The following is a 24,593-nucleotide window of genomic DNA, read 5'->3' as shown; positions in this document are numbered from 1 at the left end:
ATTTATCCTTAGTTTGAACAAATCGGTATCTAATTTATTCCTGAATGATTTGTAGTATTTTATTAATTTCTCATTCCATGGTTGATTCTTAACCTTTTTATACAGATCATTTCTTTTTTAACGCTAGCACAAAGACCGCTATCAATGCAAGGTTTGAGAGGTTTATATTTACTACTTGTGAGAATGATTTTAGCATTTTTGTTTATATGGTTAAACTGTATACTGATAAAACTGTAATAAGTAGCTGACAGATGAAAAAAAACAGATGATAGACAGGGACTGAAAAACAGTTGGCCTTGTTTCATTCTGCAGACTTTAAAAATGGAAAATCAGTCTTTTTAGAAAAGTTATTATTGTTGTTTCTGTACGATGTTAAGTTGAAATTGTGTATTGTAACAGATGTAATTCTTGTTTGAGAATTAATAAAAGATTCAAGGCCAAAGTACAAAAGTAAAAACCTGTAATCAATGATATTTGGGTTAGTGTACTTGTAGGAATTTTTAATATTACAATCATATCACCTGCTATCACGAGATTACAATTATTAGTTTAGATAAACCTTCCTGCAGTTCTGATAGGATTTAATTGTATACTTATGCAGTCTCTAAATGGCCAACAATAATAAATTCATCTTATCAAAAGTAGTTTTAATTAGTCTGAACTGGTCAACAGGTCTAGCCTGAAGAAGGCTTGAACTGGTCAACAGAAAGTGTCATATACCACACTGACAATGCCACACCGCATACATTTTAACAACCCAACAGACATTGAGAGAATTTGACTGGGAGATTTTAATGCATCCACTTTATAGCTGGAACCTGGCATTATCAGACTATCATTTGTTTTGGTCTCCGCAGAACTCCCTGAATGGTGTTAAGTTAGTTTCAAAATAGGCCTGTTGAAACCATGTGTTACAATTTTTTGAAACCAGAGACCCATACCAACAGGTTTATGGTGTTACCAGAAAAATGGTTGAAATTCATCTAAAAAATGGAGCAAATATGTGATCTCATTAATGTTATTTTCCAATAACAGTAAATGTATTCTCAATTTTGGCCTTCAAAGGCTCATTACTTTTTAGTAAATCTCATGTTTTTAACAGAGATACTTAGGGTCAATGAATGAAAGAGGACCCATTGTAAGTCTGAATTATTTCCATTCCTTCCTTTCTTTCTTCAGTGTAGAATAGTATAAATGAAGCAATAAGACATTTGGTATTCTGTCATCTCAAGAACAGAGCCTCAGAACACTTGTGTTATTATTGTATAATGCCTAGGATTAATTACACCACCATTCATCCTGTACAACAACTGAATATGCTGCTACTAAGGCCTTGCAGTTAAGTTTAATCCATTAGCAACAAATAAGAGCACTCTACAGCAGAATAGAAGTAGTGCTTCTGAAGGTTTGCTCCTAAGACACAACAACTACTTGAATATTCTAGTCTTAAACTCATAGTAAATTTCAAATTTTTCTTTACTAAATTAGAACACCTTATCTAACCATACGGCATCATTACAGACTCTTATAGCCCTTGACACAAAAGAGAAAATAATCCTCATTTTTAAAGTAGCAGGATTTTTTTGTCGGCTGAGGAAAAATCTGCAACCATCTGGTTGCATCTGCCCAGCAGCTCGTACTGCTGGGTGTATGGGTTTTCCTGCCGAAGCAGGGATCCACTAAAAACCTTCCCCCTGAGCAAACATATCCTGATACTAGTCGATGAGGCATTACTCAGGACATGCCGCTCACCAGAGGTCTCCTGAGGATCGGGTTGAGAGTCCCGCACACTTCATCAATCACAGCGATCCGACAACCCCTGCCATCTCAATGTGTAAGCTGTACCTTCCTGGTCCTCCTCATGTATTCGGATCCATGTTATCCTGATCTTCCAGAATTCATGGACTGCGCACCTGGCAAATGTTGACAGCCAAACCGAAAAGGTAGTGTGTGCAACCACACTATCATGCATAGCCACCACCTTCCTGTACAGCTAATTGTCATACTCATATTTTCACCTGCCGGAAAGGATAGATCCAGGAGTTCCCCACACTTGATCGATAGTACTAACCCGAGGGCCCCCACTAGCGGAGAAAGACCACCGACCACCAGTATAGCATCAAGAGAGACCGTCCGGTAGGCTGCAGCCAACCTTAAGGTCACCTTCCTCTGCAGAGCGTCCAGTGCTCTGCTCCAAACAGGAGCTGCGAATAGTCGAGGTGACCACAGAAGCAATTAGTCTTTGCTTTGACGATACTGGTCTGCCTATATTGGCCATAATTTGGGCTATCATTGTCGAGATGACCACAGAAGCAATTAGTCTTTGCTTTGATGATACTGGTCTGCCTATATTGGACATAATTTGGGCTATCATTGTGGCCAACCTGGCCGCCTTTTTAGTTACCTTTTCCGTATGGACGGTGAATTTTCTATTCCGGTCCAGTCAGACACCAAGGTATTTATCTCTTGTGACTGGCTGGTTTTCCACTCCATCAACCTCTATGACAATGTTCTCAAGTATCCTACAACCTGTCATTGTGACCACCTTGGTTTTGTCAGCTGCCAAGGAAAGCCCTTTCTTTGCTAGCTATTTGCTAACCATAGCAATTGCATGATTTGCTTTCTGCACAAATTCATTGAACTCCCTGGTGGTAACGATCACAGCCAAGTTGTCGGCATATCCAATTGCTTCAACTTCCAGAAGGCCCCCCCAGATCCAGCACACCGTCATAAACCATATCTCACAACAGTGGCCCCAAAACAGACCACTGAGGGACTCCCATATTCATAGTGCGGACAATCTCTTCCTCCTCCGCCGAGGCTACAATTGTCCTGACCCGTAGCCATTCCTGCACAGTTTTGGTAAGATTAGGAGTGATCTTTCTCCTTTCCAAATTCATTATTATTGCACTCCAGGTTATGCTCTTGAATACATTATGCACATCCAACAAGGTAAACACCACTATCCTTCTAGTACGTTGAGAGCTCCTAACAGCCTCAACCACTCTGGTAAAAACCCTTTTAATTGCGTCCATCACTGACCTGCCTGCTCTAAAACTGAATTGACTTTAAGGTAGATCATCCGTCATCTCCAACTCCCTCTTAATCGGCCCTCCAATATGATCTCAAATAACTTGCCAACAGAATTTATAAGACATATAGGTTGGTACCTCATTGATCATCCGTGCTTCTCCCTTATTTTATTAGAAGGACAAGCCTTGCACATTTCCACCCTGGTGGAATAAGTTCAGCATCCAGGATATGATTGAATACGTCCAACATCATAAACAGGATAATCTCTGCTACCACTTTTATTAGCTTCACTGGTAGCTAGTCTGGGCCTGGACTTTTGCTGCCTCTCTTTACCTTAGCAGAAGCCCATTGAAGTTTCCCTACAGTAAAAGCTGGAATAAGATCGGCTACAATCTCCTTCCACCTAGTGGATGCCTGTGGAACAGGGTCTCCATAACTCTACGAGTCATTTCTTTGGATAAGACTGGCAGCATCCTGCCAAATCTTCCCGTAGCAACCTTGTAGGCTGTGCCCTAGGGGTTTTCGTTTAGTTCCTCACATAGGTCCTTCCACTTTTGTTTCTTAGATTTAATGATGACTGTCTTCAATTTCCTCCTTGCCTCTCTGAGGTCCACGTATGCAATTTCTGCTGATTCTATTTGACCCCTTCTTTGTAAAAGCTGAAATATCCTACGAGCAGTCCTGGACTGGTAACTAAGTGCCGCAATTTTGTGTGTCCACCAGTAATCTGTTCTTTTCTGATTGGAACTATGATTCCCCAGACATATCTCTGCAATCTCTGACACGAGATCAGTGAATTCATCCTGTTTAACATGCCTCAATGACAGCCTGGTCACACAAAGCCTCCCTAAATCTCTCTAATTCTCTAGGACCAACTTTCATTGGACATTTTATTCTCTGAGGCATGATTGTGTTATTCTCTATCACCTTGATACAGCTATTGTCGCTTAGGAAATTGGCCTCCAAAATGCACCATTCAGTGACTCTGGCGGCAACATCCTCCGTCACAAACATGGTATCCAACCAGGATTGCTGGTCCCTCCTTTTGAAAGTTGGGGAACCTCTCCGGTTAATGCACATAAGGCGCAGAGAGACAAAGGTCTCTGACAATAGCATCCCCATCGTATCAGTTATTAGCCCCCCCCCAGTCAACACTTTTAGCATTAAAGTTTCTAACTATAATCATTTTCCTATTCTGACTCTGATGATTCTCACCAACTTGTCCAACATGTAATTTACAAAGTCTTCATAGTGTACATTTAGGGAGATGTAGCAATTAACAACCAATACATTCCCCAATTCCACCCATACAACCCCATCCGCAGTACCAAAGCTTTTCATCGGGTAGGAAGAAGAAACTCTCCCAATGGTGCAGTTAATCTTGTTATCTACAGAGCAACGATCTCCCACTGTGCTTCTGTTCAGCTTATTTATCACTAAGTCACTACCCGAGCTCCTCGCCCTCACTCACAGAATATCATGGGATGGCTTGCTCCGATTAACATTTAATTGTAGCAATTTCAATTCTCCACACTACTGGCTGCTCGGTGGTACTCTGTACCACTTCCCTTACATGTTTCCCCTACTGTTAACCATACAGTCAGCCTTGAAGTGGCCCTCTTTCCCCTACCGGAAACATGATTTACTTCGGTCTGAACCATTGCACTTTGCTGCTCTGTGGCTCAATGACCAACACTGGGGGCCACTCAGCAAGACAACCAGCCAATTCTTACTCTTCTCATTTTGCAGAGTAGGGTCATCATTTTCAATGGGTCCACCACCAAGGCCGCCTTTGTACCTCCATAGGACGACCTCAAGTTTAGACATTGCTCTGTTTCTATATCCACCACCTTCTTGAATGCTAACATCACATCTTCCTCTGCAGATAATTCATCCAAGTCTTGAATGCATATCTTTTTAGTTCTGTCCCGTCCTGTACAAGAGACCTTAACTCCCTCAACTTCCAGTTATATTCTCCTTTCAAACTTTTCTGCTGGTTGACCCTTGTCTCTCACTTGTATTAAAACCTCCCCACCTTGACACTTCCTAAGGGACAAAATCTCCAGCAGGTCGTCTTCAACTCCACTCTTAACCTGCCTAAATAACTCTGCATAGCTCCTATATTGTATTTATCCTATTTTGTATCTAACAGTTACTGTTTTAGGTTTTAGATGGTGGCCTTTGCACCCTCCTGGTAGATCTCGCTCGCTGGGAACCCTGTTCCAAGTACAACAACATTCTGAAATTTTTTATTCTTACAGAGTACTCAAACATTTTCCTCATAAGGTACCCGTTTTGCCATCTGCAGCACCAAAGACCATTCTATTCAGACTATCTTGTGAACTCAAAGATCTTTACTAGGCAGGTCTCTTGTCTCTAACACAGCTGACTAATTTGGAGAAACTCAGCATTCTCTGTCCACTAATTATTTCCTGCTGGCAGTGAAAAAAAATAGAATGTAGGAAAATGAAAAATTAAGAATATGTGTAGGTTGACTTTTTTTTGTAGTATTTTTTTTGTTATGGGGACATATTGATTGCATGTGTATTACAATTGCATGAAGATGGAAATATTACATTTCCATCCATCTAAGTTATGCAGATCCTTCATTAGATTTAAAAATCTTGGTTTATCTAATATCTGCACTTAATTTATGATTAAACATTATGTGATTTTATAGATCATCATCCATGAGCTTGTAATGTGTACTTTTCCTTCAGGAAGGAAGAAAGTGGTTTTCTTCTTTTCTTTTTTTTGGAACTATAAACACGAGTGTTTATTCATAACTCAATAAACATTCCTCACTGATAACATTACTTTTCCTCCCTGATACAATCATGATACTTTCTAGTTTTTTCTTCAGTAGAATTATTTTCAATTCTTGCATTCATGTCTACTGGAATTACTACATGATCAAAACCATTCTATGTATTAACTTTCTTCTGCACCTGTTCGTAGGATGTTTATTTTCTCTTTAATTGTCTTTCATAGATGTTCTCTGCCCCTGCCTCCATAGTCAGACTGTCTTTTCAAGTTCATCCTTACAAGTCATTTATTATTATTTTTCTGTCAGCATGGGTATCATCCCAGGCTTTGGTCTCTTAATTTTGTTTTATCCACTGTAGCTATAGTAGCTTTCTGCCTAATGCTATACCAATTTTTTTTTTCTGAGAACATTTAACAGCTTATGTTCTTCCTGCTGTAATTTATTGCGCTCTCTTATTTGTCACTGTCAGTTATTCTAAATTTTTAGTTATTTTTAAATTTATTATCATAATTTAAATCCTATCTAAGGTTTTTTTAAGCATGCTAGTAGTACAAGTAATTCTCTGGTTTTGTCATGAGCACTGCCTGCATTATGTATAAAATATTAATAAATTATAAAATCTATCCAATTTGTTTGGTGTATAGCAAACTACAACTGTCAGCAGATTATTGAATTTAGCAATCTTTTCAACATTTAAATAGCTATTAGAAGTTGACTTGGATGTTAGGTTTAGGTGAAGTAAAGTTTTTGCTATTGGTTTGATATAACCAGTATATCAGACAGAATTTTTTTAATTTCATTCCTGGTGTGTTATTGTAAAATTTTAACAACTGTTTTCAGGTTCTAGATGTGGTGCACCACATGACCTATGATTTCAACTAATGTTTTCCAATAATTTGCGTAAGGTTACCATATGTGTTTTTTTATTGTAAAGATGTTTGCTTTATTCTCTACAAAATAATGTTAGTTTTGATATTTGCTTTTAAATATTTATGACTGTGGGCTATGTTTTACTGATGTTTATTTTGTTTATTTATAATCATATGGAGTAGTTCTAATCTAATTCATGGAATAATGTCCATTTTGATAAATTCTTTTATTTTTTTTCTATGGAATATAAAACTAAAATGACTAGTCTAAATGTGATTAAGGATTGAACATACTATCATATGAGAGTTCGAATGTGAAGATAATCTCAGAAAATTAACATGTATAAAATATTTTGTGTGAAAAAATTTAGCCAAAGGAAAAAATGAATTCAGTCAATGGGTAAAAAGTTACTAATTATTTAGAGATAAATGGGTTAAAAAACATGTTGTAATTAATCATTTACTTGCAGCTGAATGTGAGAAATTTGTGGGATAAATCACTTTTTCCTTTCTTTTTTTTGAATTTGCTCATTTCTTCAAGATTTCCAAGCAAACCAGAGGAGTGGTCTTTAAATATCTATTGTTAATATACCTTATGGATTCCAATATAGGTAATGTAGATTATTATTGATTTATATGTTTTATACGATATATCACTACCTGTGTTTTTTCTCTGGAGTATAAAAATATTTGGTCAGTTTTTAAAAAAACGTACAACCTGTCTGGCTTTTTAAAAATTTAGTGCTTTATTGGGTTGATTGTATTTTTCTCTAATTATCATGATGTGATGTATGTTTTTTAAGTTTTCTTTTTAATATAATTTATTTATTTTAGAATATCTTGTAAAAAAATAGTATTTTTAACTATATTTTTACAGTAGTTGAATGTGCAGTAATCACTTATAATTAATTTCACTATTCATGAGTAATACATTCCAAGCAGTTTACTGTAATTATTAAAATTGCAAATAGTGAGAAGTTTGGAAGGAGCAAGACCTTAATTGGTTCTATTCCTTATCAATACAGCAAGACAAAGTATGATTTAATTGGTAGATAGTTAAGCATATATACATATATATTTTATGTTTGTTGAGTTAGGTATTCTCATATTTTTTACCTGATGTGGCTATAAAATGAAAACCCTTAATGTACTCATAAAACAACCTATCTTACTTAGTTAACATGCTTTTCAGCAAATGTTATGCAGATCCTTACTGAAAGCAAAAGAAACTTATTAAATTTTTTCTCTATTTTTTATTATTTATTAACTATTATTTTGAACTCGCATTTGGATAATTAAATTTGCATTTACTTTTGCTATCATTAATATGACTAACTTATTAATATTAGAATTACCCGTTGTAATTTCTCACACAATTGGTAGTTCTAGGTATAAATAAGTTAGTAGAATAAAGATTATTACAACCGTATTACATAACAGTTCAATAATAGTGCATGGAATTGCAGATTGGTTTAGTTTGGATTGGCAATTCATTGCTCATTTTTTGACTCTGTCCACTTCATATTTAAATATTGTCAACAATGGAAAACAACTTTCATTTATTACTTTTGTTTTATGAGAAGTCAAATGTTATAGGTTTCACACTATAAGTTGACAATTGTCGCTGTGATGGTGAGTTGACTGTATGGGGGGATTGAAAAGCTGTTATGCGTGTTCCTCAAACATCATTATGACAAAAATAATATTAAGAAATCATATTTACTTACAATGATGTCTTGTAATTACTGTATTTACTTTTGCATTTAGACTTATGTTTAAACTATGATTTATGATATCTGGCACTTATTACAGTAGGTGTGTAGGCAATAAACAATTATAATGTATAATAATAAATAATAAATATTTTAGTATCCTCTTACATGACAGCAGTCTTCTGAACTGTAACAGGGCAAATTCAATAAATTTATTTGTCCCTTTTTATTTAAATTTATAAGTGACATCTTTTTAAGAATTATAATTTTTTCTGTTTGTAAAGTATATTATGTGTGGGTTTTGAAATCGGATTGTAGTTTCTTCTTGTCATATGGCTTAATAGTGTTTAGTGTATTCATGTGAAACAGTATAATTTATTTTAGTTACATCTTTTCATTAACAGTGAATCCTGTAATTAAAATCCAAGTAAATAAATAAAAAATTGCATGGACAGAGCAAAAAAATTGTATATAATGTGTTAAAATCTATGGAAGAAGAAGCTAAGCTCAACGTAGTAAAGCTACTGTTTATCTGATAGTGCGATAACACGTATAAAAAGAGAAGCTGAAGGTGTGTTTTCAAATGAAAATGGTGTTTTAAGTTTCTGAACACCAGATAAAAAAGAGACAAAAACCTGTTACAATGATTGACAATTATGATTCTCAGCTGACAGAAGAAGTGTACACAATTTTTACTTGACAGATAAAACAGTACCTACTGTCAAAAATTAAAAAATAAACTTCAAAATGATCTCGTTTGGCAAAGAGGAGAAACAAGTTTAAGACTATATTACATAGTTTATGATTTAAGTGGGTAAATAACTGAAAATTGCATTTGCATTTATAACCGTGATATGTGTCACACGTGTGATGATGTGGGATGATATTAGTAGAATGTGCAGTATACAGCACCTTGCATGGTAGGCTGCAATCGTCAAGTTATGCTGTGCAGCCTGTAACCTTAAGAAAAACTTTTTAAATTTATTAATAAATTTTTCTTTATTGCGTTTCAAAATGGTGAGTTAAATTAGTTATTTAAGCATCCGACATATTTCTCCTACCAGCATAAATCGCTTATAGTTCAGCTAGAAACCACTTTAAAGAAAAATATCAAAGGAAAAAATTTTAGACAAACGCTTAACCTGTAAATTGTGATTTTGTTGATAACAATTCCATGATTAGGTCACGTGCAATATGCAAAAAAGTGCAAAAAATGAACCTGACATTTGAGACTCAGTAGCATTTTTATTTTTTTCTCAAAACACTTGCTATGATGCCACACTATGCTACAAGTGTGAACTCAATCACACGGTTGGTTCATTGTTTTGTCATCGCTGTTTCTTGGACAATTTCACACTATACGATTTGAAATGTACATCAATCAATCAAATCAACATTCCTTAATCCCCTTCCATATTTCAGTCCTTCATGTTAATTAGTTTAGGAGATATGAATTTTACAATAAAAAACATATTGGAAATAACTACAAAACTGATTAAATTTTTTTTAAAGCTTAAATTGAAAGTAATAAAAGAACTTTCAGATGCATGTATTCAAATGAAACTATCTAGTTTGATTTGAATATATGCATTTTTTCCCGAGATATTGTATTTTCAAATATTGAAAAACTTTGTAGACATTAGTAAATACTAAAAACATGAGGTGAATAATCATGTTCTTGATAAGGAAAAGTCACATTTTGTCTCATCTTTGAATCTAGTTCAAGTAGAACCAGAAATTCTGAAATGCTCAAAAGTTATGGATACTTAGTTTTTTGCAAAATCCTTATTTTGCAATAATAAATTAACTTACAGCATACAGCTCAGGGGTGCTTTTTGGACAACATTAGAACTATTTTTTCCCAAAATTTAAAGTGTTTTAAGAAAAAAAATAAAAAAGCTACTGAGTCTCAAATATCAAATTCATTTTTTTGGGGTTTTTTGCACTTTTTGTGTATTGCACATGACCTAATTATGGAATCTTTAACTACAGTGTCTCAAGTTATAGGTTAAGTGATTACCTAAAACCTTTTCCTCTGATGTTTTTCTGTAAACTGGTTTCAGGCTGAGCTATATGTGACTTTTGCCGGTCACTTGGGCCATTTTTTCAGTTTTCCCTCTTTCATCCCCCTTTTGAAACCTGATTCATGTTACTTTTTTGTTAGAAATATTAGTTTTCATTGGTTACATCATCATACCAGTGTGTATCAGTAACGGTGATAAAAATTTTTCTAAAAAAATCACCTGCTTATGTCTAATGTTCCTGGCCTTATACTTATTGGATGCCAGTAAAGGTGTAATTTGAATTTTTGTAGTTACTGTGAGATTATTGACAGTTTTACTTAATTTAATATTTTTTTCCTTTACAAAAATGTGAACCATTTTAAAAATATCATTTCTTTTGTATGTGCTCTTTTATCTAGTCAGATATAGTAAGATAATATTTATTTTATAAAGATATATAAAATATTTTTCAAGGTATTGTCATTGTGTAAAAAATATTTTCAAATTTTTCTAAATTATTGTTTCTTTAATAGAAAGTTTGTTTTTAACTGTAAACATTCTGATAAAGGAAAACAATCAATCATAAAAATCAAATATATCAGAATGTTTACAGTTAAAAACAAACTGTAAATAATTATTTATTTTGATGACCTTAAAAGATCCTTATTACAATTAGGTATACTTTTTAGGAATTTACAATTAATTCACTTCATAAGCTCCAAGCTGGTATGCAGGATTATGGAATATGGTGTGCGGAAGTATGAGAGTAGGGATTTATGTTAGTTGATGATGAACCATTAGGGTTTGAAAGTGCTGTTAGTAAAATCATTTTACAAAAAATGAAGATATATCACATTTTTTACCTGTACATCTATAATAAGAGGAATGGTAATGTATTTTAACTATTATGTGTGTTTATCCCCTTCTGTAGTTTCACTGATCCAACCAATTATAATCAACTTTTGGGTAGTAATAGTTCTTCAGTCTTGAAGTAACATAGGCTATCTTAAATTGTTTTTTCCAAAGGGGGGGGGGGGCTACACTGGGGGACAAAATTAAAAATTACTGTATTTTAAAATTTTAATAAAGTTTCCATAAAACGTTAGAAAGAAACACATTTTGTCTTTTTTGAATTTTTTTTTAAATTCATCACTTGAGATGTAAGCAAAAATTGTGCTCAGCAGAAGGAATTTGGAATACATCACGGCTAGCACATACAACGCCTATTCCAAATTTTAATGATAATATTTCATAAAAATACAAAAAAAACTTTAGTCTCTTGTTTTTTTTTTTAAATTCATCATTCTCGAGATAGTGAAAAATGTGCTCAGCAAAAGAAATCAGAAATGCATTGCTGTTAATGATGGAATATTACACGTCAGAATCTATGCGTGTATTTATCATTGTACAAGTTAAAACGTGTGAGATGGTCCTACCTCTTGTAAAATAATGAATTTAATTAAAATAATAATTTTATATTAATTCTACACTTTAATTTTTTATTACTTGTACATTTTATGTTGGGTGCCTGTGGTAGGCTATATGAGACTTTAATGGCTTTCACTTAAGAGTAATAATCTTAACAAGAGCCTATTAATCTTAACAATTAATCTATTGTTAAGATTAATAGGCTCCCAGATTCAATATAAAATGTAGAAATAAAATAAAATTTCACATTACAGACTAACTTACTATATCCTGAAAAAATTCCTGTAAGAAAAGAAAGAAAAATTTGCTTAATGATTTTTGTTTGTTTTTCATAATTATTCTAGGTAGATATGTACACGTAGTAGTCAGGTTTATTGCTTTTTTATAATCATTTAATTTGATATATATGTATATATGCAGAGTGTATCATGAAGTTCTCATGGGACTTTCATAACCTGTTCTACTTGTGAAAATAACAGAAAAAGTTCATTTAAAGATATAACGGTCATTTAATAAGTCCTTAGAAAATTCAAGAGATGGCACTTGTATTGAAAATGATTTGCTTTTAGTAAGCGTCATTTGTCACTATGCAGTTAAAGTTTCAGCTGCATCCATCAAGTGGTTTCATTGTCATAGTCGATTGAAGCAATAAGGTATTGTTTATTTAGAAAGATGGAAAAAAGTATGTTTCGAGTGGTGATTAAACACTTATATTTAAAAGGCTTAACACCGAAAGAGGTCAAAGCTGAGTTGGATGAAGTTCATGGCACCTCTGCTCCTGTGTTTGCAACTTTTATGATGGGTAAATGAGTTTAAACGTGGCTGTACATTCACAAAAGGTGAAAATCATTCGGGATGTCCAGAGGAAGTGACCACCACCGAAATTATTGATAAAATTCACGATATGGTTTTGAATGATTAACGAATCAAAGTGCACAAAATAGTTGAGGCCACAGGCATATCGCAAGGTACAGTGTTTTCAATTTTTCATGAAAAATTGGATGTGAAAAAAATTTTGGCAAGATGGGGGTCGTGTTTGCTCTCAGTGGAAAATAAACTCAATCGTATGGTTGACTCTTAGGCTAAGAAGGCGAAGACGGTGAAATTGGCCGGCAAGGTGATATGGCCACGGTTTTTTTGTATGCGTGTGGTATCATACACACTGATTACTTGGAAAAAGAACAAACAATAACTGGAGGGTACATCATTATTGCACCGGTGGAGCGAAGAAATAAAAAACCATTATCATTTGGAAAAGATAAGATCCTCTTCCATCAAGACAATGCATGGGTGCACACCTGTGCAGTTTCGATGGCCAAAATTATGGAATTAAAGTTAGAATTATTACAACATCCACCAGATTTTGCTCCCAGTGCTTTTTTTTAATTCCAAACTTAAAAAAATGGCTTGGCAGGCAACGTTTCACATTGAACGAGGAGGTCAGCACCCAAACAGATGCTGATTTTGAGGAGCTTTGAAATCCTACTTTTTGGACAGTTTAAAAAAGTTGGAGTAACACTTGGAAAAGTGTAAGTAGATAATATTGAAAAATAAAAAAAAATCTACATAAGATAATTTGTTTTTCTATCTTTTTCTAAGCACTTATTGAATGACCCTTGTATGTTCTAAATTGCTTCAAATATATCTATGTATTGTTGTAAATATTATTTGAATATGCTCAACTAGAATAATATTGGCCAGATGTGTTTTAGTTACAAGAAAATTGTAGTGATGAAAAAAATCTTCATTTTTAATTTTTTGAAGGACATTTTTTAATTTATAATCATTAAAATTCACTGTTATTATGAACAAACTACAATTTTTTATCTAATGCTATTGATTCAGTTTTCAAAATAGTTAAAATTAATTTTTGTATTATGGTTTTTTTCTATTTATTAGCTTCGTTGTTTAGTAAACAGCAAATTGCTGCAGTAACATTTTTATGAAGCTCCTTGTATTTCACAGCCACTATAGAAATGTTACAAATGTTAGTGAATTTTTTTTGTTGTTTGGGATTGATTTTCTGTTGAATCATGCATTTTATTTTTGACTTATTTCTAAGCACTTAAATCTTTCTTCTATTGTAATGAGGTTTTGGGTTAATTTGGACTGTGTTCTTCCTCTTGTTTCTTGGTCAGAGCATGTTCAATGTTGCTGTTTATCCATATGATAGTTTTCGTGTGTCATGTCTTCTCAACTATCAATCTGGGCGTTATTCAGATTTTTTTTAAATCTATAAAACCCTTTAATAAATTTTATTTCACAGCTAGCTTTATGAATGTTGATTTTTCACTACATTAATAATCTATATCGATATATCACCACTACTGATGTCCCTGTAGTTTTATACTTCTAAAGTATTTTCTACATTAACTGAGTGTTATTACTATTATTAACTATTTAATGAAGACTGGGGTTCATCTCTCTTAATCTGTACTGGTTTAGAGAACTAGATCTGATTAAAAAAAGAATAAACAAAGATTACCATTCACCTTGTAGTAATCCATTCAGATACAATCTTCTACATCTGCTTACAGGAATATAAAAATTTAGTAAACATTTTACTGTTACAAATTTTCAACCTGTGTAAATGCTTTCAGATTTTTTTCTCATTATAACCATAACTTTTATTTTTTCAGAATGCTAGTGGTAATGAAGTCACTAATACGCAAAATTGAAATATAATTACAGTAATTATAGTACAAAAAACTTTCATGTATGACTGAATGAATCTTTAGTATACGTTATAAGTAGTATTTGTTTGTAGTTTGTTGTAAGTGAATGTAAGAAATAAAAATGCCTATTTGGGTTTCTTGATTTTCTTGTTTACTCTTGTTTCAAAATAATATAAAGGCTTTTTATAACAAACTCGTTGTGTTGACAACTAATATACATATTGCCTACATTATTAATAAGTTGTTATACAATGCAGTTTATTATATTGGTATGTTATTTAGTGAGGTGCAGAAGATTAAGTTATAAAAAAAACAAATGCCAGTAGTCCTATTAAATGATGTGTATGTGTTTGTATAAAAAGTAAAATTAAGAAATTTGTTATCTATTTTTTTAATTTTTACTAGAGGACAAGAAAATAAAGATGTGAAAAATGTTTAATTTTTATTATTTTTGTTTATTATCTTATATCGTGTGAGAATTTGAATAGAGTTTTATGTTTGAGGTTTTATTACATTTTGTCCATAAACATGTGTTTATGTATACATTTTTTTATTTTTCTTAAATGTGTAGTAAGTAATTTAACATACATTTTACATTTGTAAATTGCTTTTATTCAAGTCAAACTAGTCTTATTCCTTATTTTCTGTTCTGGGACAGGATGTGTTGTTAGTCATAGATTGCACTTATGTTCTATTATTTATGGACTTTGTGAATATTTATTTGGGTTGTGTAGTTGTTTGTATTTGCCTGCATGTAAATTTTGTACATTGTAAATATACTTTAATGAAAGTTTGTTTTATATATTTATATTATTGAAAATGTTAAAATTTTTTGAACCTGTGTCTTTTTTCTTTAAGTTTATTTTATTCCTATTATTTTTAATAGAATGATAATTTTCTCAGTGTCTTTTTTTTATTATTATTTCTATAATGTTTTATTAAATGCAGTTCTTTAACTTCCAGAGTTGGTTATCAAATTTATTGATAGTGTATTTGATTTGTAGATGCAAATGAAATCGTTTTTCTTTTGCTGCTGTTATGTGATCTTTAAATCTAATTTTAGTAGATTTCTTAGTTCATTTTAAGTTTATGTCTGTGTTTTGATTATTTTGGATATTTTATTTTTTTGGTTGATTTTGTAGACTGTATATGTATGGAAAGTATACGTGCTGGAAGTATACTTTGCATCACAACGCCAGAGGAAATTGTTATATGAATCATCCCTCGAGAGATTGCTGTGTAATCTGGAATTACTTTGTGTGTGCGCATGCATAATTAGTTATGCATAATTATTTTTAAATTCTTTATAAATATTTTGTTTTTATCTTCTAAAGATAATAGTATTATTGTGTGTTGAAGTGCTACCCATAAGTTCTTGAAATTACCCTATAAAAAATAAATAGATAAATGGCCTTAAAAATTATTTGCCTCTAATTCCTTCCTAGTAGTCTCCTTCTACATGGATAGAATTCACACAAGCACAGGCAGTGTTTGTTAGTAGGGAGGGTGTGGGATGATTGTCATATTATAGATGCCAAAAATTTATGTACAAGTGATTGTACAAGTGTGGTGGGCACTTGTCAAGGTGCAAGCACTACTTATCAACTGCACTACTTGTTGGCTGCTTGGATTGATTGGTTGTCCTCTCTGAGCCATTCCAAAACATCAAAATAGAATTACTCCATTCACAATTTGATTTGGTGATAGAAACTGTTTTGTGCATGATACCATCAGTCAAAAGCAAATCAACATTGACTTTGTGTTGATTTGAACAGCATTACTTTCTTTGGCCAAGGTTTTTTCAGTGTGATGACTATGCATCATTTTAGGGTTGTAGCCATAAATTACGATTCAGCATTAGTAATGATGCTGGAATTAATGTTTGGGTTAGCTTTGTGAAGTGCTTTCAGTTCAAATAATTTTTTGAGCATCCATGACTGAATTCACTGACAAATACCATATGATAGGCCTGCAATCTTATATATTTTGTAAATTGTTCTCCATCAGTCTTTCAAGTTAACTTCATGCACTTTTGTAACATTTTGAGTTGCATTTTCAGTTGAAGGATATCCAGAATGCTTATCATCATTCGTTGGCTGCTTGGTTAAGCATTTGGTGAGTTTGAAGTAAAGTTTAATGAAGATTTGTTGTTTTTTAATTATTTATTTTTACTTAAAATTTACTTCAGTGTAGAATTAGAAAATGGCACAAAACACATAAAGTCACAAAAAACAAAAGCGCATATCCATCTAGCATGTCACTGTTTGTCAATTGACTAACAAGAAGTGCAGCACTTTATCAGCGTTTCACAGCTGGTTCATATTCCACTTGAAATTTTACATATTCACACCATGTAGAGAATTAAAAGCTTGCACTTTATCAAGCTCAGTATTTTATATTTCTGCTAATATTTGTCTGATTTTATTTCAATCGCATAAAATGATTTATGAAATGTTCTCTTTATAAATTACATAAAAGTTTTAAAAATAAATCATATGGAAATGTTTACAGGTTGGTTGATTATATATCTTATATGTTCATCAGAAAAATCAAGGACTTACTTGTTTTTAATAATAAATAATTATTTATTTCACAGTTTTTTTTCATTGGTATATAAGTGTGAGTCTTTTTAATTAGTAAATTGTGATGAATTTGTTATTCCTGTTAAATCACCTTGTTAAAATCTCAATTTCTTATTATTTTCAAAATGACTTTCTACATAATTTTTTCCATTAATAATGAAATAAAGGCTTTTTTCTAATTTCAGGTTTATTATTTGACATCAAATCCACTGAATAGTTTCTCAATAAATATACAAGGAGAGAAAGAAGAAACTGGAAAAGTGGTTGCCTTATGTAGCACTGAGGCTGCTTTGAAGGGTATGTCTGAAGTTAGTTGTTACACAAGTATTGTGCGACAGTTGCAGCCTGGAGATAAAGTATTTCTCATGCAACGAGAACGTTATCGTAGAGTTCTTTTTAGAGAAGGTCACACTTTTCTTGGAGTTGTTGCTCTTAACAATCCACCTAAGTGTTAATTTTTAAAGTGTTTAATAGCTCTATGTTACAAAAAAGTTGCCTTTTTTATAAACTTTTGTTAAAATGTAAGTTTTCATATATTATTATAATAATTGTTTGTTTATTCTTGTGCCAAGATTATAATTAGGAGGCTTAAATACTTAAAACCATTATAATTAAATGTTGAGTGTTTAGTATTAAATAAAATTTGGCTGAAGTAGAGTTTGCCGACTACTTTATGTAGGTAACCAATTTTTTTATCATTTGTACATGGACTGTTGTGGCTATTGTAAAGAATGCTTATCCTATAAAACATTCAGTGGCTCCTCCTAGTGTCAAGTTTTGTTGCAATATAAATTTATATATATTTAAAAAAATGGAAACATGCATAAGATTATTTATATTGACCACAGTACTGATTTCATGGTTTTTATTAAGACATTAAAACTTTTATTTTACATTCTTTTTTATCATTCCTTTTTGATGCTAGTACGAGGGTTATTTTTTTCAAGCTATTGGTCACAAAATTAAAACCACAGTGAAAATAAAAAATTTTTTATTTGTAACAAGTACTTACATAGTTACGCTATTTCTCTACACAGCCGCTACTCCGATTTAGACATTTGTCATAGCGTGGTACCAAATTTCTAATACCCTCGTCATAGAACGGAACTGCCTGTGTTCTCAGCCATGTTTCTACGCTGGTCTGCAGCTCGATGTCTGTGCTAAAATGTTGTCCTCCTAGCCAGCGTTTCATGTGAGCAAAGAGGTGAAAATCGGATGGAGCCAAGTCCGGGCTGTATGGTAGGTGATGAAACACTTCCCAACGAAAACGCTGCAGGAGCTTCTTTGTTACAGCTGTAGTGTGCGGCCGAGCATTGTCATGGAGAAAGACAATGCCTGATGACAACATTCCTCTCCGCTTATTCTGAATCGCCCTTTGTAGGTGTTGAAGAGTCATGCAGTATGAGGCTGCAGTGATGGTCGTGCCACGTTCCATGAATTCCTCCAAGAGCTGTAGACCAGCGTAGAAACATGGCTGAAAACACAGGCGGCTCCGTTCTATGACGAGGGTATTGGAAAGTTGGTTACACACTACGACAAATGACTAAATCGGAGTGGCGACTATGTAGAAAAATAGCGTAACTATGTAAGTACGTGTTACAAATAAAAAATTTTTTATTTTCACTGGTTTTAATTTCGTAACCAATCGGACGTTGAAAAAAAATAACCCTTGTACATTTGTTTTTACATTTATTTGAAGTAATTTTACTCGTATTGTAAGAATAATAAAAATTTGTTCCAGAACTTAATTGTTTGACATCATGGAGGGTTCATTCATTTCATGGTTGCTATTTTTGAATTTAAATAAATTTTTCCCTGTAAGAAGTGGTTTTAGTTACGTGTAAAAATATGAGTAAATTGTATTTGAGTAATGCCTCATTAATATTTGTTTTGTAGTTGAAATTTAATTTCTTAAACTATAATGATTTAATAAAAATCACATTAAGTAGTATTGTGGTTGTGTTTTGTATATTATAGTATTTTTGTTCTGGCCAATATTTTATATCGTTTTATGTTTTCATGTGTTTTTCCTAGTTATTAAAAAATCATTTGTATAAGGTTCAGTTTTTTACCACATTTAATTTATTATTGATTCTATAAAAACAGTTTCAGTTTTGAGGAAAAATAACAGCTTGAGTGTTTGCGAAGATTAGATTAATTATTGTAATTAGTCTTTCTGGTAATACTAATTAAAAAATTGAAAATTATTTTGAGTTTTTAATAATAGGTATTAAAAACTTAACAAGTATTTTTATGTAGCTTTATTATTTTTATTAAATATAATAAACAAGTTGTGATATTATGTGATTTGTTTTTGGATTTTTTAAACTTTTTATTTGATAAAAAAGGTTATATAATATTTTTGTGATTTTACAAATATTAGCAAATCTGTTACTAAAATTAGAACTTTTGTTAGCTGTTATTCTTTATATTTCATTACCGAGATTTGTGAAAATTTTTAATATTTTATTTGTTAATTTTTCTGAAACTTTTGAATTATTGATTAGTTGTTAAAGTAACTTCCAACAAATTCATTTAATAACTAATAATATGAAACTATCTTTTGTCAAGTGCCGTTTTCACTCTTTATTATTTTGTTTTGACTTAAGTATTCATATTTACACTTAATGTATATTGTTATATTTTATGTAGCGTAGCATTTAATCATATTAATTTTGGAGTTAATTATGAATTGCAACTAATATGAATTCTAGTTTGTTTTTTAAAACATAGGTTTTTTCTTAGAAAAAAGTTTTCAAAGTAAAATGAATTTTTTTTTTAATTTGTGCTTATTAAAAAAGAAGGTTTATATATTAATGTGTAATTTTACAGGATGACTTCATTACGTTAATATTTGCACCAATAAATTGTTTGTTTCATGATGTATGTTCAGTAGATAGATGTGCCTCTGTATATTTACAAAGGTATATTTATTCAAATTAGGTTGCCTCAGTGAACATTCAAATTAGCTGCCTCAGGCGGTATACTATAACCTCTGGATTCCATTTGTTTTGGGCTTATCATTAATTTTAATCACATAATTTAGCTAATTAAAAAGCTTATGTAGGACTTGTAGTTAAAAAGATATGCATGATTTTTATTGTTAAATTAAAACAAATGTTTGTGTTTTCTTTTCTGAACAATAATGTCACTGTTGTTTTCTGTTGAGTTTATTATAGTTATTCATCATGATTTTTGGTTTTTTATTACTAATTATGAAATTGTTGGACTATTAAAGGTAATTAAGCACTATTAAAAACAACTTTATATGGTATTTGTTAAGATTGCTAACATATGTTAATTATTTTGTGAGGCAATAGCGTTTTAATGAATCCATGTTTATATGAATAAAGTTTGGGAAATAAGAAAAAAAAAGAAAATGTATCATAATACATTTATAATAATTAACTTAATCAACGTGCATTCATTTTATTTTTTGTTGATGGGAAGGAGCTTAACAGTTTCATTTATCAGGATCTTGTTGAATATTTACCTCTGGTAGTCTAATATGATTATTAAACAGTACACATGTCAGTAAAAATAAATAGTTTACCATCTAATTTGTATTTAAAATGGTTAAAAATTTTAAAATTTCCAAAATATATTATAAATGATATATTATTAGCCAAAATAAGAAATTTAGCAATTTAAAAACCACTAAAAACTTTGTTAACCAAAAAAAGGATTTTGTCATTAAAATTCAGTTTTTGTTTGTTGTAAGTTTAAGAAAATGAATAGTTTTTTTTTTTAAGCAGACAGATTAAAATTACATATAGAAAAATATAAATACTTAAGTAATATATTTGTTTTTATTACTGTTCTTGATAAATAATCTTATAAGTAGTTAAAATATGAATGAATTACTACACTTTATGTATTTCATGAAGACCAGCTCCAAGTCAGTGTTTACAGAAATACCATTCTGTGCCGATTTAGTACATTAACCATTATACTATGTATTGTTTATATGACTAAAGGTTTGGAATCAGTTTAGTCAGTAAATGATTAATATTTCTTAATTAAATTGAATCAGTGAGGTATGTTTTCTTAAATTTGTAGCATCTATCACCTTTATCTGATACTGATGCTATTTGTTATGGTAGTATTAGCTTAATTCATGGTTTGGTAAATCGGTGATTGGCAAGAAAATGAATGAATTAACTATTTCATTTGAAGAAAAGTTTGAAGGACAATTCTGTCAGATGAATAAGTAAGAGGAACTTTTAAAAAGTATTGAAATCTGATTTAAATGTTGTTACAATATTAGATTAAATGAATTTGAAAGGTTATTTCCATATTTTACAAACATTTGGTACTTAAATCTGAAAGGAAATTGTCTGAATGTGAACAAAACATTTTTCCTTTAATTCATTGAGAAAAGGGAAAAATAACTGTGTCTTCAAAATTGTCTTTATCAAAGCCAAATTTTCTTTTTGTCGGACTCTCTAGTCAATATTTAATTAAGAAACATTTGTGCTAAATTGCTCCAAAAAAGAAATGCATTTAAATAACTTATGGTTTAAAATTTATGGTTTCATGTCAAGTAATTAGTGTATAGTATTACTGTACTGATTGTTTCTTTTTCACACATTTCATATATATATATATGAATATATAACTTAAACTCCACTTAACTATATATATATATATATATATATATATATATATATATATAGTTAAAATTATAGCACATTTATAAATAATGTGTATAGGGTTCTACTATACTTGCATGTGTTTAATATAGATTTTATTTTTGATTACATACTTACATATGTACTTAACTTTTGATTCTTGGATTTGGGTTTAATCAGGCCTCAATATAATATCTCAATACTTCCAAAAAAACTCCCAACTGTCTCTTCATTGTCTTTAAAACCACCTCTTCGTTGTTCTTTTATTTTAGTACTGCTTCTCCACCATCTCATTAAATACCTTGTATTTAACACAGTTTCCCCAGCTTGCACATGATCTACTCATTGATGATCATCTGACAACTATGGTTTTTACAATTTCCTAGAGTCATATTCATTCTCTTTTCCTTTGAAGGTAAATTTTTCTCTTAAATTTTTAGCTATCCTCTAAAAATTGTTATGTTCAGCATTTCCTTAATGTTATAGTTCCTTATATTGTATACACATAAGTGACTGTGTATATTACAATTTTGGAATTTGGATCAACTTCCTAAACAATGTTTACCTTGTTAAATTTTTTGTGCTTTGAAACAGTCTGCTTCATTTCCAGGCTAGTGATTAAATACATCTTAATTTCAATTGTTGCAAAATTTTCTTCTAGTTATATACACTAAATGCAGTTATCTTCTTATATTTTTCCTTCTTTAAAATTTGTTCCTCCAAAATTTTGGAACATTTTTTCCTATCCTACCGTCACTTTCCTTTCCTCTTTGTTTTTTCTTGAACTGCGTTTCCTCATTTGTTCATTGTGCAAGTTTCTGTGTACATATACAGAACCTATAATTAAAATCAAATCATTGTCAACAAAAATTATTACATGTTTCTGAACATTATTATTACTTGTTTTTGAACATACGAGTATTCTGTTATCCTTACTATATAGTCAAGTGAAAATCATCTATAATGATATGAGTGTTTTCTGCAAGAGCTAGAAAAATTTTATTGAATCGCTGTAATGATTTTTAAAATTCATAGTGGAGACAAAAATATGAAAAAAATAGAGTATATTTTACAAACTTTGATAAATGTTTTGTAAAAGTAATACAGGACACTACTATACATTTCGTGATTAATAATTTAATACAGTAAGTTAAAAGTTCATATAAAAAATTAATGATGCATATCTTCAAAGTGTGTTGGTTTTTTAGCTAAGTTTTGCTAGAATTAGTTTATTTGATTACTCAACTTTATTTTGTTTATTTATATTTGTTGCTTGTGTACATTTATACATAAATATATAGATGTGCATGTGGCATGTGTGTTTTTGTTGGCATTTACAATTTATTAATTTTGCAGGATTTATAAGTTATTAAAAATAGAATTGAAATTTTTCTTCAATTATAACTTTAATACAATTACATACTTAATACAGAAAATAACAAAATTTTGTACATAAGAAAAATTTATCTAATGCATGATTATTGCTTTGTAATAATAATTGCATAAATAATTATGTTTTTTTAAATTTTATATATATATATATATGTATATATGTCACACACAAAATTCTTATATGTATTACGTATACACAAACACTATCTAGCTTGATAAAAAATTCATCAAGCTAGGTATGTAAACAAGGAATTGAATACACAGCACCTTCAGTATATCAATAGTTTGAATGAAGTGTGTTAAATTACAGTAAGTTATGTAGCTTATGATGTATGTTCAGAATTTTTTTTTAGAGTAAAATTCTACTACATAAAACAGTAATTACATATTTTTTCGGTTAGTAAATTGTTAATACAACGTTACATTCTGTAAAAAGATTAAAACTGAAAAAAAAAGAATAGTGAGAAAAGTTTCTTATAGCGTGAATTCTTTTTGAATGTGATGTTTAATACATAAAACAACGTAATGGTATTTATTTAGTTTGGTATTTAATATTATTTTTATTAAATGTATCTGTTAAGTAATCTTTCAAGTAAGGTTTAACATCTTTTTGTTTATTCTCTCTCCTTTATATTTATTCTGTTCTGAAAATGAGTATTTTCTGTATTTCTTAATTGTACTTTTATTAAAGAAACATTTTTTTTATATCTGTTATTTCTGTTATTTTAAATAAGCGTTTGAGATACTTATATTCTTTATTCTTTACTTTATTGAAATTTACAGAAAGAAATAAAGAAATAAGTCTCATGTTCCTATTTTTATAAGATGTTACCACTCATTAATGTTTAATATTTTATTTTGGTTTCTATAATTTTTTGAAGTTTATTACAGTTAATTAGTATTTTTTTTTAATATAAAAGTAGAATTAAATATATATATTCTTTGTTTTATTTTGAAATGTTATTATGGTCAAATGCTGTTTAGTTAGAAATTTCTTTACTTAGATGATGAAAACTTATTATATTTTTATGTTGTATAATTAATTATTGTACGAATTATTTAAGGGACATATTCCAGTTGTATAAACAACATATCTTACCTATATTATAAATATTTTGTATTGTATATTCAGTCGAAGTGTAAGAGATAACTTGTAAATCATTTTTAAAAACAAAATGTGCTTTTTTAAATACCACTGGAGAAACATTTAATCTTTCATGTTACTTTTTGTTTTTGCTAATGAAGTTTTGTTTTCTGTTCTATGAGTGTTTCTGGTTCCATACAGTACCGTGTACAGAGAAAGTGGTGTTATACTTCATAAATAAAACCATGCAAGCTTAAATTTCTTTTAGTACAGGCTGAAGCCAAAAACATAATACGATCACAGGGTAAATAAATATCAAATTCTTGATATTTACTATAAAACATAATAATTTTTTCACTTATGGCTTTTAACTCGGTTGCAGACTATTATTTGTATAAAGATTAGCGAGACAATTTA

General features: G+C 30.8%; 1 protein-coding gene across 5 annotated transcripts in view; it reads left to right on the top strand.

The window, feature by feature from the left end:
* The window catches only part of LOC142329094 (uncharacterized), a 76,934-nt gene extending 57,734 nt beyond the window's left edge, over nucleotides 1–19,200 (top strand). For all 5 annotated transcript variants that reach the window (XM_075373452.1, XM_075373460.1, XM_075373440.1 and 2 more), the window contains one exon: nucleotides 17,255–19,200. In XM_075373452.1, the coding sequence (XP_075229567.1) occupies nucleotides 17,255–17,524 (270 nt within the window). In that variant the 3' untranslated portion in view covers nucleotides 17,525–19,200. The remainder of the gene's footprint in view (nucleotides 1–17,254) is intronic.
* The last annotated feature ends 5,393 nt before the right edge of the window (nucleotides 19,201–24,593 follow it).

Source organism: Lycorma delicatula, chromosome 1 (assembly GCF_047948215.1).
Source record: "Lycorma delicatula isolate Av1 chromosome 1, ASM4794821v1, whole genome shotgun sequence".
NCBI classification, from domain to species: Eukaryota; Metazoa; Arthropoda; class Insecta; order Hemiptera; family Fulgoridae; genus Lycorma; species Lycorma delicatula.
The sequence above is the reverse complement of the archived record's forward strand: the minus strand, read 5'-3'. Positions and strand labels throughout refer to the sequence as shown.